The following is a 15319-nucleotide window of genomic DNA, read 5'->3' on the forward strand; positions in this document are numbered from 1 at the left end:
CCTTGACAGCAGATTTATCTCGCAAATATTCCGGTTCTTACAGGTGATGAAAGAAATTCATCTTCATTCTGCCAAAGGCTCGCCGAGAAAATGCCAGCAATTCTTTATTTTCTTTGACGGCTCCGCTTTAACTTCCTACATTCTTTTACTGATTTATTGAGTTTCACTCTATTTTAGCAATAAGCTGATGGACCGAGGGGGAAGAGGATCAAGCAATAAAGGTCAGATTCAACTGCAATAACAAAGTCAGGGACTTAAATCACTCGATGCAATTTGTACTTGTTCTGAGAGAATAAGAGAAAGTTGTTGGAAAAACTAGAAAGACCATTAAAACGGCTTACGGGTGCCATCGAAGCGTGTCGCGATGGTGTCCAGGAAGGTGTTCTGGGGGGCCAGGAGGCCCTTCATCACCGGCATCTTGACCCAGCTGTGGGACGGCCAACAGCTAGCTGGAGGTCACACCATTCCAGAGGCACAGCAGGTAGCGTCCACAGGCTCTCAGCAGGTGCAGGGGCGACAGTCCACTGCTGGTTACGAGGACACACATTTAAAAGCATCCACCTTCTCCAAGCGATGTCTCTTATAAAGACAATAATGTTGCCAGGAAACCATAAAAAAAACTCAGTCCAGCAATGCAGAGGTTCTGAGGACGTTTTTTTTCTTTTCTTTTAGCTTTGATTAGCAATTAGAGAAATAAAGAGAAGCAGTCACCAGCAGCTGCTCAGTCAACAAGGAGGGATCAAGTCCAGGTGACGCGTAGTTCCAAAGATCTTCAGGTCTGTCAGCCCAGCTGTTCTCTGTCTGTGCCTTTCAGACAAAGAGCTCATTTCAGCAGCAACGTGGAGGAAGTTCTCCTTTAAGTCCACGGCGCTTCCCATCTATGAGAGGACCAGGATTCTGCAAGACACAAAGAGAAGAGCAGGTGTTTCACAGCTCTGTCAGGTGCCGTGCTAGAGTTGCATCTTCTGGAGCTCTCTCACTGTAGCTTACTCCTCTCCTCCCCGCTGCCACCCCCCCCCACCCCCCACCCCCCCACCATCCTGCTTCACTCTTGTGATAGCGCAGCCAATGAGATGCTGGCATCCTCTGTGGGGACCTGTTTCCATCTGTGGTAGGGAGGGAGATAGAGAGAGGGAGAGAGAGAGAGAGAGAGAGAGAGAGAGAGAGAGGGGTGGAAGGGGAAAAAAGGAGGGAGGATGCTTTTGGAGCAGCTGACAGTACCATTACACCCCATAGTGCCACTATCAGCACATGGCTTTTGTCTGCGTGTCTATAAATCAGGAAAGATGGATCACCTGCTTGCTGGCCAGCGCATCCCATTGTCTTCAGCGGGATTTGTGCTTCATCGCTGTTTTCTCACAGGAGTCAGGCACAAAGAAATGTCTCAATGTGGTTTTCTTATATGTATCTCCTATATTATTTGAAGGAAATGGCTCTAAAATTCAATTCCTTGAGTATACGTTTCAAAGTGGTTTCACTCCAGCTTTTCTGGATGGTCGCCGCCGCCGCCACCGCCCTCCCAGCCCCTTCAACATCCTCATGAGAGAATTAAGGCTCCGGGATAAAAGCAGCTAAGAGCGGATTAAAAGGATAAGCCTGGAGATGTTTTTCATGAGGACTTGATGCTAAACACTAAAGTAACGTTGTGTCTAAACTCACTTTGACCTAAGCAAACAACACAGCTTAGCCGAGGAGGAAAGTACCTCCAGATAGTGTGGAAGAGAACGTGTTCCTCCATAAATTACATCACATTCATTTTCAAGTAGTTTGTCACTCTTAATCTCTTGATGGAAGAATTTTCCTGGAAAGATAATCCCCTAACGTTGATTCATTTGATGATGAACTATTGTAAATGACACAGGTAACGTAGTAAATGGAGAAAGTTACTTCACATGGTACCTGAACACAGGTATAGAGGTAATTCTGAGTGGTTTTTCTATTTTAATCCATCCCCGGCTTTGTTTTAAAGTACGTTTGACTAAAATACACACCGTTTCTTTCTTTTGTCATTGTGATTTATGGGATTTATGTGGGGCTTGAGGGCGAACCCAACAAGGCAGAGCTGAGGTTGTATAGATTTAACCAGAGCGTATACAAAAACCCAGGAACAACCATACATCATCCTGAAGCGTCTTCTACACCTTTCAGGTCCACGCCTCCAATTTCAAATTAACACGACAGTCCAGATGAATTGTTTAGGGGTGTCTTGTTGCCTCGCCTAAGAAGATATAAACATCCTGAGCTTCAAACTTGAATATCTGTACGCGTCTCGTTGATGAGCAGGAGACGTCACGTTTTCAGGCTGTCCGACCGCACGTTTGTCCCATTTTTAATACGATATTACAGAAACGTCTCAGAGGGATTTCCTCAAATTTGGTGGAAAAAGTCCACTGAGACTCGTGAAAGAGCAGAAGAGATTTCAGTGGTCAAAGGTCAAGGTGACAGGGACACAACCACAACCTAGTATTTCTATTTGAAAGGAAAAAAACAAGATGAATGAATAAATCTTATCAGTCTTACAGCTTTACAAAGACGGAGAGATAACATGCAAGTTTATAGTGGGGGGGGGGGGGGTTTGGTGCTGCGATGTTAGAAAAGTTGAGCAGCAGCTGTGTGGGCCTATTCAGAAATTAGATTTTTAATCTTTTATGGCAAAAATAAAAGTTCATTTCTGATCTTGATTGACGGCTGGGCTGTTCATGGAGTCATCCTGGAGTTCACCCAGGTCAAGAAAACCACAAATAACAATGGCGTTTTCATTGAGAAGTTAAGATGATCGCTGGGAATCTTGTTATTTTTGTTTTAGGAACAATATTCAAAGTTTAGAACAATATGTTTTAAAGCTGTGTTGAGATTCAAATATACAATGAAGCCTTTTGGCAGAAAAGAACAGCTGAGCTGCATTTAAATAGGGAGGGAAAAAAAGTGAGAGTCTCAGAGCGGCTGGAGTGTTGTTCCTCCTCTCTGATTCCGCTCAAGTGCTGGCAGCTCTTCTCTGCCATCCATTTTTAATGGCCTCTCATTGTCCGTTCCTCTTGTAGTTCATCCGTCTCCGCTTGTCTCTAATAAAGAGGCTAATCCATTAAACATGGTCACTACCTACTGGGTAGTGACACACAGAGGCCCAGGTGAATCATTCATCCAACTACAGTTCCCAGAGTTCTCAGCTCACTCAAATTGACATTGACCGCGTAGATTCGGGTCTTTTAAAGATAAATATCATTCGCTTCACTCTTGTGATTAATCGAGTGGATTTGAAACTGAAAAGATTATCGGTTAAAAGATTTATGGTTTTATATCAGAATTATTACTATTATTATTATTTTTAAAAAGGACACGTGTTTATCTTCGGTGAAAAAAAACCCCAGCAGGGAAACAATCTACCTAAATCCAGACAGCAAAGACAGATAAGCTGTGTGTACCGGTATCATTCACTCAACATGCAACATCTCCTCTCTCAATTAAAGCCATCCTCCCTCCCTCAGTAAACCCCATTGAGAAATCAGGCCTGTCATTCTTAGATCTTAGCTGCTGTTCACATTGAATTAACTTGTGACTGGAGCAGATGTGTGCTCATAAGCCGAGTGTGTTTATGTGTGAGTAAATCCTCCAGGCACGAGAGGGTGACAGACAAGAGGAGGATGCACACCGCTTCACCCTACCTCCGTCAGGAAATCTGTTGAAAGTTTGAAACCTTTGTTGTTTTGTTTTGTTGAAAAAGCATTGATTTAAACCAGCGGAAACACGCTAGCATACTGTGGTAACCAAATCATATCAATCACACACACACACACACACACACACACAGGTGCTGTTATCAAAATTATTCATCTCTTTCGATTCCAAGTTTAACTAAGTCGTTCAGATCTCGCTGCCCTGACTTGGATTAACAAATATCACTGAAGAAAACAAAACGAACAAAAAAATTCATGTGATTGCAGGGATTGTCTATGCTCTTCAATTCCGTGTATGTTTGAAGATCAAACGTTTCAGCCTGTCACTGTTGAGAGGATTGGGCGGTTATCTGAAGTTAAAACATGAGGAACAACAACAAAAAAAAAAGTCTTTCCTCCTAAAACACCAAAGCAGAGCTCGATGGCTTCACTTTCTCGTTTTGATCGCAACAAAGGATCTTAAGCGGCGGAAACCAAAGATGATGGAGGAGTTGGTTAAAAAAAAAAAAAAAAACTAGTTTAGATTTTAAGCCCCTGAGCTCTTGCAGAAAATATAGAGGCTGCATGAGATGATCAATAATAACTTGCATAAAATATAAAGAGAAGACGTGAAACTTCTGTGACGATAAAGAAAAATATGGACGTCGACATCAGAATCTGACAGCCGTCGCTCCTGCGTCTCCACTGTGCAGAAACTCTCGACTCATCACGCTCATCATACGAAGCTTTTAGCATGCAGACCGAGCAACATCAATGTCATTTTCTGCTGAAATAGGACGGTGCTAAATATATTAGCCCACTTTGAGCGCGGGGAGGCTTTGGCAACAGCACACGAGACTAACAGACTTCCAAAGAGGGTCAACTCAGACTAAGACTTCAGTCTATTATCAGTGAGGGCAACTTTACAAGAGCAAAACCAGAAATCTGATCTTAAATATGAATGAATGTAGTGAGACTGAGCTGATTGAGACTGTATATGTTTAAGAAGACCCTCCAATCCAGCGGGAGGCTCCAAATCCTTAAATTCAGACATATAATCCACTGGTTACCTCATAATATGGAAGCCAAAGTAGGGAAATAACCAGCTGGAGTGAGGGGCGAGAATGGAAGCTGTTGACTAGTGCCCTCTAGTGGTTGATTCAGTCCTAACACTGAACTGGGGGCCTCTGCAGCAAGAATCCCAGGCCCTGGAGGGTTCTCTGAACTTGGAGGGACCACGACTCTGAGGCTCACTGCAGTATTTTCTGAGCAGTGAATCCCTGAAGGAAAATGAGTCGAGCAGGGAAAATGACTGAGATTTCAAAGTATGAAAGAGGGACAGAAACATGGTGGTCACAAGACTTCTGGTTTTACCGTGACGCCCCTTGAGCTCACTATTCATCTTCCTGCTTCTAGAACCTGCGGGTTTATGTGGTCAGAGCTCAAAGAATGAATGACAGTTGCACCGTTTCCACCGATGATTGCGGTCATGGTCCCATCAGACGATCTTGAAATACATTTTATGACATGTAGGAAGGTTAGTAAATTTTGGAAGCAGGACAGAAGCCTCAAGTTACACAAAAAAAATATAGTTGAACTTTAATAAAATTATAGTTACAATAGGACAAAAAAAACGGTGTAAATGTCTAAGAATTCCTACATTTTTATTTTTGCTGATAAATGCACACTGATGTAAATCTGGGGACCTTCCTCACCGCCGTCCACATACACGGTTTGACCTCTTCTCTGCGGCTTTCAGGAAACAGTTTTTGCCAGGAGGAAGTCAGCGTATTCTTTCCTGCGCAGCACTCGGTGCATTTTAAACGTGTTGGGTGACGTGTTTGAAAACGTCATCATCTGCTTGCGGAGCTCCTTGAAGGCGCCGTCTGCCACCAGCTGCACCCTCATTGGTCCGATGCTGCCTTTGATACGGAAAGACTTGTAGACGGCAGAGTCTTGCTGGAGACAAATGTCCAGCTGGAAGGAGAGAGAGAGAGAGAGAGAGAGAGAGAGAGAGAGAGAGAGAGAGAGAGAGACAGAGAGAGACAGAGAGAGAGGGAGAGAGAGAGAGAGAGAGAGAGAGATGGCATAGATGATAAAATATTAGATTTACAATACATTTCCAACATGTATCCGGTGAATCTTTCTAGGAGGGTCTCACCTTGTACCGCTGTTCCTCGGTGAGGTTTCTCACACCTTTTAGCTCTATAAAAACCTGGTAATGAGGATCGGAACCTCCAGTCGAATCTCCTGCAAGCCATGGAAACGGGAGAATAATGTTAGTGTAAACTGAACATGTCATTAGAGGTCATACACACAGATTACAGTTCGAATAGAGTGGTAGAGTGGTACTGAAACTTGGAAACACTTTATTTAAACCTCCAGTTTCCGTATTATTTGAACGTGTTTGCGGTTAAATGCCTGGAAAGCTTCACACAAGTTTACTGTAATACCGCGTCAAATATCTCAGTAAATACCACAGGACATACGTCCTCCTTTCAACACTGTCTTCTGCTTTGAGTTGTAAACATCTTTTTTTACCCAAGATCCCACTTTCAGCACAGCAGTAATCCACCAGCTGAGCTCCAGGCCACTGAGCCACAGCTTTCTTCAAAGCATCAAGGAACAACGCCTCCGACACTTTCTCCCCCCGAACATTCAACATCTGACCGCGTCTGGTAGGAGAGGAGGGGAGGAGGTGGTTTGTTACAGTGTGACGAGATGAGATCCGGTGGAGCTCTGTGTCATACTGCACCTGTACTGAAACTCTACGACAGGACACTGGTTGTGGAATCCGACAACTTTCACGATGTCTCCGATGCGATATCTGGAACACAGCATTTAAACAAGCTGCAGGTAGACGTACGGGAAGAAGCGGCGCCTTGGTTCTGTCCTGCCGACCCCTTTTTATCATCTCATCTCACACTGAAAGGCTCCCTACCTGAAGAGCCCTGAAGCATTTGTGACGACCAGCTCGTAGTTGTGTCCCTCCTCCACCTCCTCCATCAGCAGGGTCGGAGGCGTCTCCTCGTCCAGGCTGTTCTCCGGCAGGAACTCGCAGAACATAGAACGAGGGCACAGCAGGTATCTTCTGTTTGACTCCTGAGGCCACAGGTTCACCCCGATGAGACCTGCAGGGGCCCCACATACACCGTTAAAGCTTCAGCACTTTATGACTTGCAGAGAAATAAACATTTATTTTTAGGTGAATGAAAATGAACAAAAAGTTTTTCTATAACAAATAATCAATGCCTTAATAATCTGAAGCCTTTATTGAATTGAACATCGTCTCCCATGCTTTCATCTGTTCTGCTGAAGCCACACTGGGCCAAAGAATCTACTGTCAGGTCCTGCAGAGGGCAGACCTGCTAAATGCTAATTTCCAGCTCTCTTTTTTTCGTTTTGTTTTAAAATCAGGCACGATGCTGAAGTAGCTTTGCATGCAGAGTTTCAAGACATGAATCTGATTTCCTGGCCCTTGGGCAGTGTCTCGTGTCTGAAACGAGCTCTTGAGCTCCTGCCTCGCTTGAAAAGGTCCACTTTTTTCTAAGTGATTAAAGTCTGTGGGCCTGTGGATGAGACGTGCTGGCATCATCTCAACAGGAGGAGGAGGAGAAAAACTACACTTTGCTCATACAAATGACTTTTGAAACATTTTTAACCGCAATGTTTGAAACTAGGGTTGCAGGATAATACCGGCACATCGTCTGGAGCAGCAGATATTGGTCCTATTTTTGTTTTGAAGTAACTGATGTCAATCCGATTGCAGATATTTATGTATGTCAGCCAAGTTTGGGTCAAGTCTCATCATTATTGCTCATCATTTTTCATTAACGATAAGGAAACACTGCTTAAATATAGAGTTTATGGGCTTTTACAAATGTATTAAAAATAAAAACATATGTCGCAATGTCTCCATGTGTTTTTCAGTAATTCAATTTCCAGTAAAACTTGTTTTTATACGGATAAAAACGACATCAGTAAATATTAGGTCTCAGCCAAATCAGCTATAACAATACCGGCACATCAGATTTCGTCCAAACCCAACATTGCGCATCCCTCTTAGAAACCTTCACCTCACCTAAAATGTTATGTCACACCTGCTTTGTGACAGAAAATAAAGATAAAGGGGCTCGCTGACTACGTGTAAGAGGGTTAAACGAGGGTTTAGTAATCAGACATGTTCACCCTCAGTAGCAGCATAGAAGGGTGAGTAGAACGGGATTCCTCGGCAGTAGTTCTCCCTCAACATTTCCCCGTAGATCTGATTGGAGCCCGAGTCCACCGCCAGCACCAGGTTCAGGTGAGGCCAAACACGCTTGACGATCCCCCGGAAGCCCTCCTGGAAGTGGGCCCGGAGCTGAGCGGCCCTCTCCTGGTCTGGCTTCATCAAAGCCTCCAATCTGGCCCTAACTGTGGGCTCCAGAGCCAGAGCGCTGCTGACCTTCCCTCTTTCAATATCCTCCACAAGTTCCTGCCAGCGCTCCTACGGGACACGGAGGAGATCAAACACAAATTACTACTCTAATCCAAAGTTCCATCTGCATAATAACTGCAGCTTTTCTGTCAGTGGGAGCCTGACACCACATAAGATTTCTGATTAAACTAACAAATCAACAACATGATCTTGGATGAGAAAGTTTAGGGAACCAAGTTGGATTCATTCTTTGGCCAGAAGTTTCTGAAACACTTCGCTTATGATCATAAATATTTCGCATATTTTGACTGATTTGAACGCACCTAAACGCATACGGTTCTTTAGAAAAGCATGATGAACAACAGGAAGTGTCATCACGTGACATGCAACTTTAAAAAGGTGTGAGCTGCACCTGTAAGGCACTGAGGGCGTAGAACACCGTGGAGGCAAAGTTGGACTCCAGCGTTCCGATGCTGGAATCCTTCAGAGCAAAGAGGAGGTGCAGGTAGAGAGTGTCCTTCTCACTGGGAACCTGCAAGAAGAAACTCCACATTAAAGTCTTCCAAAAAAAAAAAACCTCTGTGGTTTGTGCTGTACAACCCATGACAAGAAGGTGACACAGTAACCAACATAACCAACTGGTAGGGTTGATGATGCATGATTTAACCAAACCCTCATGTCCTGACAGGTCGATGATTTCTTATTTCTGATGTAGGTTTCTAGTCCAAGCCTGAGCATAGTCCTGGACTACCGTACCTCGAAGGCAGGCGCTGGGGTGGAATAGATGTTGAGCATGTGGCGGGAGGAGGCTGGCGTGGAGGAATTGGGCCCGATGGGAATGCCGCCGTCTGACTGACGAAAAGTGGGCGTGTAGAAGAACTTTGTTGTGCGCTGAAGAGAATCTGTGGCGGGAAACGCTTGTCGCATGGCATCTAAACACACGGCCACACCCTGGGAGAACACACACATATAAAAAACATCATTACTGCAACGTTAACATTGTTTCACGCGAAAAATACAGCAGAATTGGTTGCGCTGATCTAGAGTGCAAGTGAAACATTATTCTTAACATTTTACGTCATGTTAGACCCAACTTGATTAATGCCACACGTATTTCCAGGATCTATGGTTAAGATGTTCCAACTTTTAAGGCTTCAACCAGCCAAACACCCTGAAACAGTTATGAATCAGTCCATTCACCTGCAGGAAGAACTCAGTGTTGGTGTCCTTGGTGCTGAGCAGCATGGCGCTGGGCCCTGACGTTCCAGACGTCATGGCCAGGATCAGCGGCCTCTCCGAGATGATCACATTCTTCTCTCCTGCAGCGACGCGTCTGATGAGCTCACGGTAGTGGTCATACGTGGTGAGGGGGTGACGCGCTCGAAAGGCACCGCTGTCTGAAAAATGAGTCCAAAATATCTTCAATAATCCACCATTTCAGTCAGAAATCTTTGTTTCAACAACGCAATGAAGAACACGATCGCTTCTTTCAGATTTTTCTTGATCTTCAAGTTACATTCATCTTCCTAAACGATACTGCTTCAACTAGCCACAAAGAGTTCTGTGAAATAACACTAATAATCATGCAGTGCAATACCCGACATCCACGGATACACAAATGGAACTGTAAAAAAAAAAAAAAAAAAAAACTTTTCATCTGTAAATTTTGCATGAATAATATAAGTCATGACTAGAGGAATTATACCTTGTGGTAACAGAGTACGCCTCAGGTGTCTTTCCAAGGACACCAAGGTTTCGCCCTTAAACTCAGCTCAGTGACGGGCTACTTGCTTTTAATTTAGTTTATTTATCTGAGTGAGTCATTTTTAGCCAAAATTACATCATATAAAATATAGTTGTTTTTTCAAATTCTGTGGAGCGGGGTTAGAAAAGGCACTTAGGTTGGCAAAAAAATGATCAAACATCCCCCATCTATTTCTTCAAGGTACCATTTATATGCAACATAGTGCTAATTATTCAGAGGATATTATTAAAGAAATTGATAATTAGCTAATAACAAAGAAAAAGCTGGAGCTTTGAAGCCTATGGACATAAATGTTGACAGGGTTGTTCTTGGGAGACGTGACTTCCATAATGTTAGATCACAGTTACCTGGAGGACACTTGGTGTGTGTCTTGTCTCGGCTGGATTCTGAATCCAGAATGCTGGAACATCATTTCAGAACCGCTGTCAGACTTCACCTACCTTTTATTGAGCTGAAGTCGTACTGTCTTCCATAACAAGTGTGTTGGTTTTTCCTCAGGCGCTTCAGCAAGGTCTCCTCCTGGACCTCAGTCACTTTCCGGGTGTCCAGGTCCAGTTTCTTTCTCCGCAGTCTGCCGAGCCAACCCACAGCTTTCACGGCCAAATACTGGCTGAGCAAGCTGCTGAACGTCCGACTTTCACCCTTCATTTTCGAATTTATGTCCCTCCAGATTAACGCCATTCCCACCAGCGAGGACACACCGACGGCAATCGGTAGAACAGACGGCATGGCTGCGTGGGGAACCGGGGTTACACAAGAAGCATAAGCAGAGGAAACGCCAGGAGGGGGCGCTGCTAACCAACATTACTATATACCTAGCTGTTGCTTCCTGACATCTACCGTTAGCCTACCGGAGAAGCAGCTCCTTTACCTTCCCCGCCGAGTCTCATCAGTGAATTAATCACTTACCTTGAGTGTGTCCGATAATGGCGACAGCAGCCGATAGAACCGCAAACGTAAGCGGTAAAAACACTCGAAACATTGAAAACGCCATTATGGTGTTACGTCATGTAAAGCCAAAAAAAAGTTCGTTTGTTTTTTAAGAATGAATAATATCGGCCAAAATGAATTTAAGTGGTAAAAACATGGATGGGTGACGATGGAGCACCCTTGAAGTTTCTAACTATTTCCGTGTTTGGGTCATGTGCTGCATTCAGTTTCTACCAAGTTGTAGGAACTTTAAGATTCAGACTTGTTAGTACGTTCACAAGAAGTCACAGGCACAAATGAGGAGAAATTCGGAAAGTTGTGATAATGATGAATAATTAAAATCATATTTAATCGATATTGCGTTCAAGACACACAGTTTTAGAGTTGGTCCTCACCTACCAATGTTCGAATAATCTGTTTTCGGGATGAGACAACTCGCCAGTTTCGAATTCTTAAATATCCCACAGTATGGGAACATATCAACAACTCGTTGTGTTGATTGGCTGACTATCTTTGACGTCACACATACTGCAACCAGAAGAAATCTAAACTTCCATCCTCTCTCCCCTTGCTAAGGAGTAACAAACAAAGCAATAGCTTACTGAAGAAAATGTGCCTATATATATATATATATAAGCACATTTTCTTCATATATATATATATCATACTTTCTTACTGGTTAACATTTATGTTAATTAGTTTCATGTTTAGTTAAACCCATAATTATGCTCTCAATATACATTCAATGACAGCACCAAGGATAAGATTAAAAAATTCTAATAATAATTCTAATAATAGACATCATATTATTTGGACGGTGCTCCCATGTCAGTCATCGTCAGGATCAGTGTGGTTACTAAAAAATAAAATGAGCATTAAGGCGGTAGTATCAGAGAGTCTCATCCTGATGTGGGAACAGGAAATGAACCCGTCTTGCTTCTGGTTCTCAGCTAATCCACCGACACTTCCCCATCAGCTCTGTTCCTCAAAACCTGCACAGAGATCAAAGCAACCTGGGTTTGTTTGTTTGTTTTTTGGCTTTGGTGTAGCTGGAAATGATCAAAACGATTAGCAGGTTCTCACCTGCGTCATCTCCATGGTAACAGCTGTTAGTGAGAGAGAACACAAGTGCTGATAATCCAAATGTTGCAGTTTATTTTAGACTTGTCATGAGGATTTTGTGGACTAACCTGCCCAGCAGGACAGAGGTAAACCTGAGGGTCGACCAGCATGTTGGAGCGACTGAACCAGCCAGGACAACTCAGCTGGGCCGTCGACAAAAACCTCCGCTGGTTCATCCACGCTCTGCTCAAACCCTGAACACAAAGATACTACGATAAATCATAAATAAATCATGTGTTTTCACAATTAACTGAATATTTTCAGTGTCACAGTAGCGAGGCTGTTTTCACAAAACCAACACATTTGACTGTTCTCTTCATGTCTTAATTGTAAGCTTTTATTATATTCAGTTTTGAATGTTCAACCATCAAGAGCTGCACCCATCAGGGAACCTTCCCCTTCCTTCTCATCGTCATCTTTTGTCCAGTCGGAGGTTGTTTCCACGGCAACACTGAATTCAGTCACAGAGGATGAGAGGCTGTTGCAGTGGAGTTTCTGTCGTAAACGTGCCGTGTCACAGACGTAGGCCTCTTCGTAACCCCGACTGGCTGCAGAGACGGAACATTAGAACCACTTTTGAAACTGGAAATATTTTTTTGGAAACTTTTCCTTTTATTTGGCTTTGACCAAATAAATGTATGTAGCGTAAAAGACCAAAGACGAGCGGATGAAAATGTGACACATCTGCTCATGAACGTGCACTATAAAGCCCAGAGGCTGCAGACCCCACATGCCCTCCAGCTCCTGGATGCTGCTGAGTGCTTCTCTGGTGCGGATCTGGAACCTGTGACTGTCACTGAGGTGCTTCAGGATGTGTTTGGAGTGGAAGGATGAAGGAGTGTAATACAGGAGCTTGGGGAGGCACAGAGAGCCAACGGCATGGATTTCAAACCTGCTGCCCTGAAACATAACAGACGGTTCAAAAGCAAGCATGAGAGAGAGCGGCGGTTACAATGCGTGTGTGTGTGTGTGTGTGTGTGTGTGTGTGTGTGTGTGTGTGTGTGTGTGTGTGCACGCGTGTTTGCGGTCCAACCTGGAAGGTGAAGCGGTCCACATCAGTCCAGGACAAATCACACAACAGATACTGCTTCCCTTCCACTTCCTTTAGAGAAATCAATAGTTCACATTTGTGATATGAAAACTGAAATATAAAACATTCACTCAAAGGAGGAACAGTTACTTTCACGGGTTTCACTACTTATTATTTCCGATTTCAGCATCACATTTTAAGCAACATTGTTTGCTAAATTTTCACCAATAAAGATCTTTGACACTGGTTAACATGAAAGAAAACACATTCAAATGTACTTTTACCCTGACTTAATATGGAGTTGCGCATCGGTTTAGGAGACTCACCTGATAAATTTGAACTCCTCTCAACGTGACGCCGAGAAGGATCGAACATCTCACTTCTTTTTTCTCCTGCACATAGAAAGACAAACAGGCAAACTCCAGTTTCCATGTGGGAATCTGGTTGTTGCATTTTAAATGTGTAATTCATCTGACAAACTTTAGTCAAGAACAAGAAAATGTACAGATTTAAAAGCAGGAATGATGGATAATAATCACAATAATGTGTTTTATGTAACTGGCTGCGCATTCTCAGAGGAGGGGTCAGGTCACAGACGCCATGAATGACTCTGAAACAGCCTCAGTTGGTTTAAAATGGGCCAGTGACTTTTCGGATTCCATTTTCTAAATCCATTTTAAACATGACGGCGTCCTCAGTAGAGATGGAATTTCTTTCACCAGAACCTAAAATTGAGAAGTTCTTCTCATCTTCTGAAAACGGAGCGGTGTGTCTGGTCTGACCTGTCTCATCCTGTAGAAGGTGACCGGAGCATCCTGCAGGCGGCTCGCCTCTCCGATGAACTGCAGGACGGCCCGGTTGCGTGACGCGCCCCTCAGCTCACCGTGTAACGAAGGGCCGTGCTGGAGCAAGAATTCCCTCCCACGTCGCTTTAACAGCTTAGCAGCACAAGCACATGATTTTACATTTATAAAATGATATATAAGAACTGACAATATGAGCATCTGACTCCCACTCTCTTCTACCCAAGAGGGAAAGTAATCTTCAGGAAGAAAGTGATGTCTTTGTTCTCTCTCTTCTTCATCACTCCGATCCAGATCTCCCGATTCAGCTTGGAGTGCAGAAGCCGCCAGCTGGAAGAAGAGAGCTTCCTGGTGTCGGCTCTGTGAACGCAGCACCTTCTGCCTCAGCTCGGTGTAGTAGAGCTGCCGCACTCTGCTGCTCCTGCAGTACGTCAACGAGAAATCAGACACTTTTCTATAATCAGGACGTGTTCTTGACATTATTTATTATGCACAAAATCATGTTTGTGACTTACAGTATTAGCTGTCCACTCTCAACGTAATACTGCACTCTCAGAAATAAGATGAATGGAACCTGCAATTATACACACACACATATATATAAAATGTTGCCGATTTTAGAAGAAATAAACTCAAATTGAATCCGCTTGAATTGCAAGATGATAAATGTAATGCTGAATCATCTGAGAAAAAGAGATCAAAGCTCTTAAATCAAAAATATAATAAAACTCACCATCAAGGATCCTCTTCTCCATCTTCTGCCAAAGTATTTACTGAGCTGCTGCTCCAAATCAAGAAAGAGGTACTCATTATCTGAGGAAAGAAGGAACGCACAGGTGAAAATAATTTATAGAACAAACATGAAGTCTTGTCACATCCATTCAGTGTTTGATGAGTGAATGACCTTCTCGTTTGCTCAGGATCTGCTTCCTCCCTGAAACTGCAGCGTTCCACGGGAAATTAATTCAAAACACTCGCCGTTGAACTCCCACACAGGCTCTAACTGACCTCTGAGAACAGCCAGACCCAAGACGCCGAGCTCGCTGATGCCGAGCTGCTCCAACACACTGTTCAACACCTCCCGACCACTGGCCCCCGCCTCAAGAAACACACACACACACACACACACGCAAGACGAAAATGAGTGGATATTACATACTGAGATCAAAGACACAAAAATACTAATGAAAGTGGTTAAGATTAGTATGCAGGGTGTTTTTCTTTAATCCTAATCTGAGTGGAATATTCCAAACATTAAAAAATGGAGTCGTTCTGTAAGTAAAAAAAAAAAGCTAATTTTTCCCCCCTTAATGATAACTGGGATGATTGGCAGCTCCTTCACAACGCTGAGCCCAAGTTTTATACATGTGTATGTATGTAAATAACAGGAAGTGTCATCCCCATCGTGTAAAAATGCTCATTATCACTCATTAATAATCCATGATGCTGATGAGATGTTGACACGAGATTAAGAGAGGACATTTAAAGCTATACTCACTCCCATGGTGCAGTCCAGATGTTGTTTGTTGGAGAGAAGCACACACACGTGTCGTTTTCGCTTCATCCTCATGACCACGGCGACTTCGCTGGATCTCAGTC

At 43.6% G+C, this 15319-nt stretch overlaps 3 protein-coding genes across 4 annotated transcripts in view; all 3 read right to left on the reverse strand.

Annotated features, from left to right (window-relative positions):
* Positions 1-4817, reverse strand: part of LOC147239704 (voltage-gated delayed rectifier potassium channel KCNH4-like) — a 39976-nt gene extending 35159 nt beyond the window's left edge. The window contains exons 1-2 of one of the 2 annotated variants that reach the window (XM_086195339.1): positions 4724-4817; positions 342-897 (exon numbers count right to left, since the gene is read on the reverse strand). In XM_086195339.1, coding sequence (XP_086051465.1) covers positions 342-417 — 76 coding nt within the window. In that variant the 5' untranslated portion in view covers positions 418-897; positions 4724-4817. Of the gene's footprint in view, positions 1-341; positions 943-4723 lie in introns of those variants that run through there. The other variant, XM_086195340.1, reaches the window with a different exon arrangement.
* Positions 4818-5226: 409 nt separating this feature from the next.
* Positions 5227-10963, reverse strand: ghdc (GH3 domain containing). The gene is made up of 11 exons (XM_086195994.1): positions 10745-10963; positions 10276-10566; positions 9271-9467; positions 8827-9021; positions 8483-8602; positions 7842-8139; positions 6595-6784; positions 6409-6480; positions 6195-6328; positions 5815-5903; positions 5227-5630 (listed from the first exon to the last, which is right to left on the reverse strand). Exons 1-11 carry the CDS (start codon positions 10827-10829, stop codon positions 5409-5411), a joined length of 1893 nt encoding a protein of 630 aa, XP_086052120.1. The 5' UTR covers positions 10830-10963; the 3' UTR covers positions 5227-5408.
* A 160-nt stretch (positions 10964-11123) lies between these two features.
* Positions 11124-15317, reverse strand: LOC147239707 (FERM domain-containing protein 6-like). The gene is made up of 12 exons (XM_086195995.1): positions 15219-15317; positions 14729-14819; positions 14454-14533; positions 14236-14294; positions 13700-14141; positions 13244-13309; positions 12921-12989; positions 12613-12787; positions 12268-12435; positions 11956-12081; positions 11849-11871; positions 11124-11757 (listed from the first exon to the last, which is right to left on the reverse strand). The coding sequence occupies exons 1-12, from the start codon at positions 15288-15290 to the stop codon at positions 11716-11718; spliced, it is 1413 nt and encodes a 470-aa protein (XP_086052121.1). The 5' UTR covers positions 15291-15317; the 3' UTR covers positions 11124-11715.
* Positions 15318-15319: the final 2 nt, after the last annotated feature.

This window comes from Aulostomus chinensis, chromosome 23 (assembly GCF_037954235.1).
Source record: "Aulostomus chinensis isolate RoL2024-O1b breed Wild chromosome 23, RoL_Achi_v1.0, whole genome shotgun sequence".
NCBI lineage: Eukaryota > Metazoa > Chordata > Actinopteri > Syngnathiformes > Aulostomidae > Aulostomus > Aulostomus chinensis.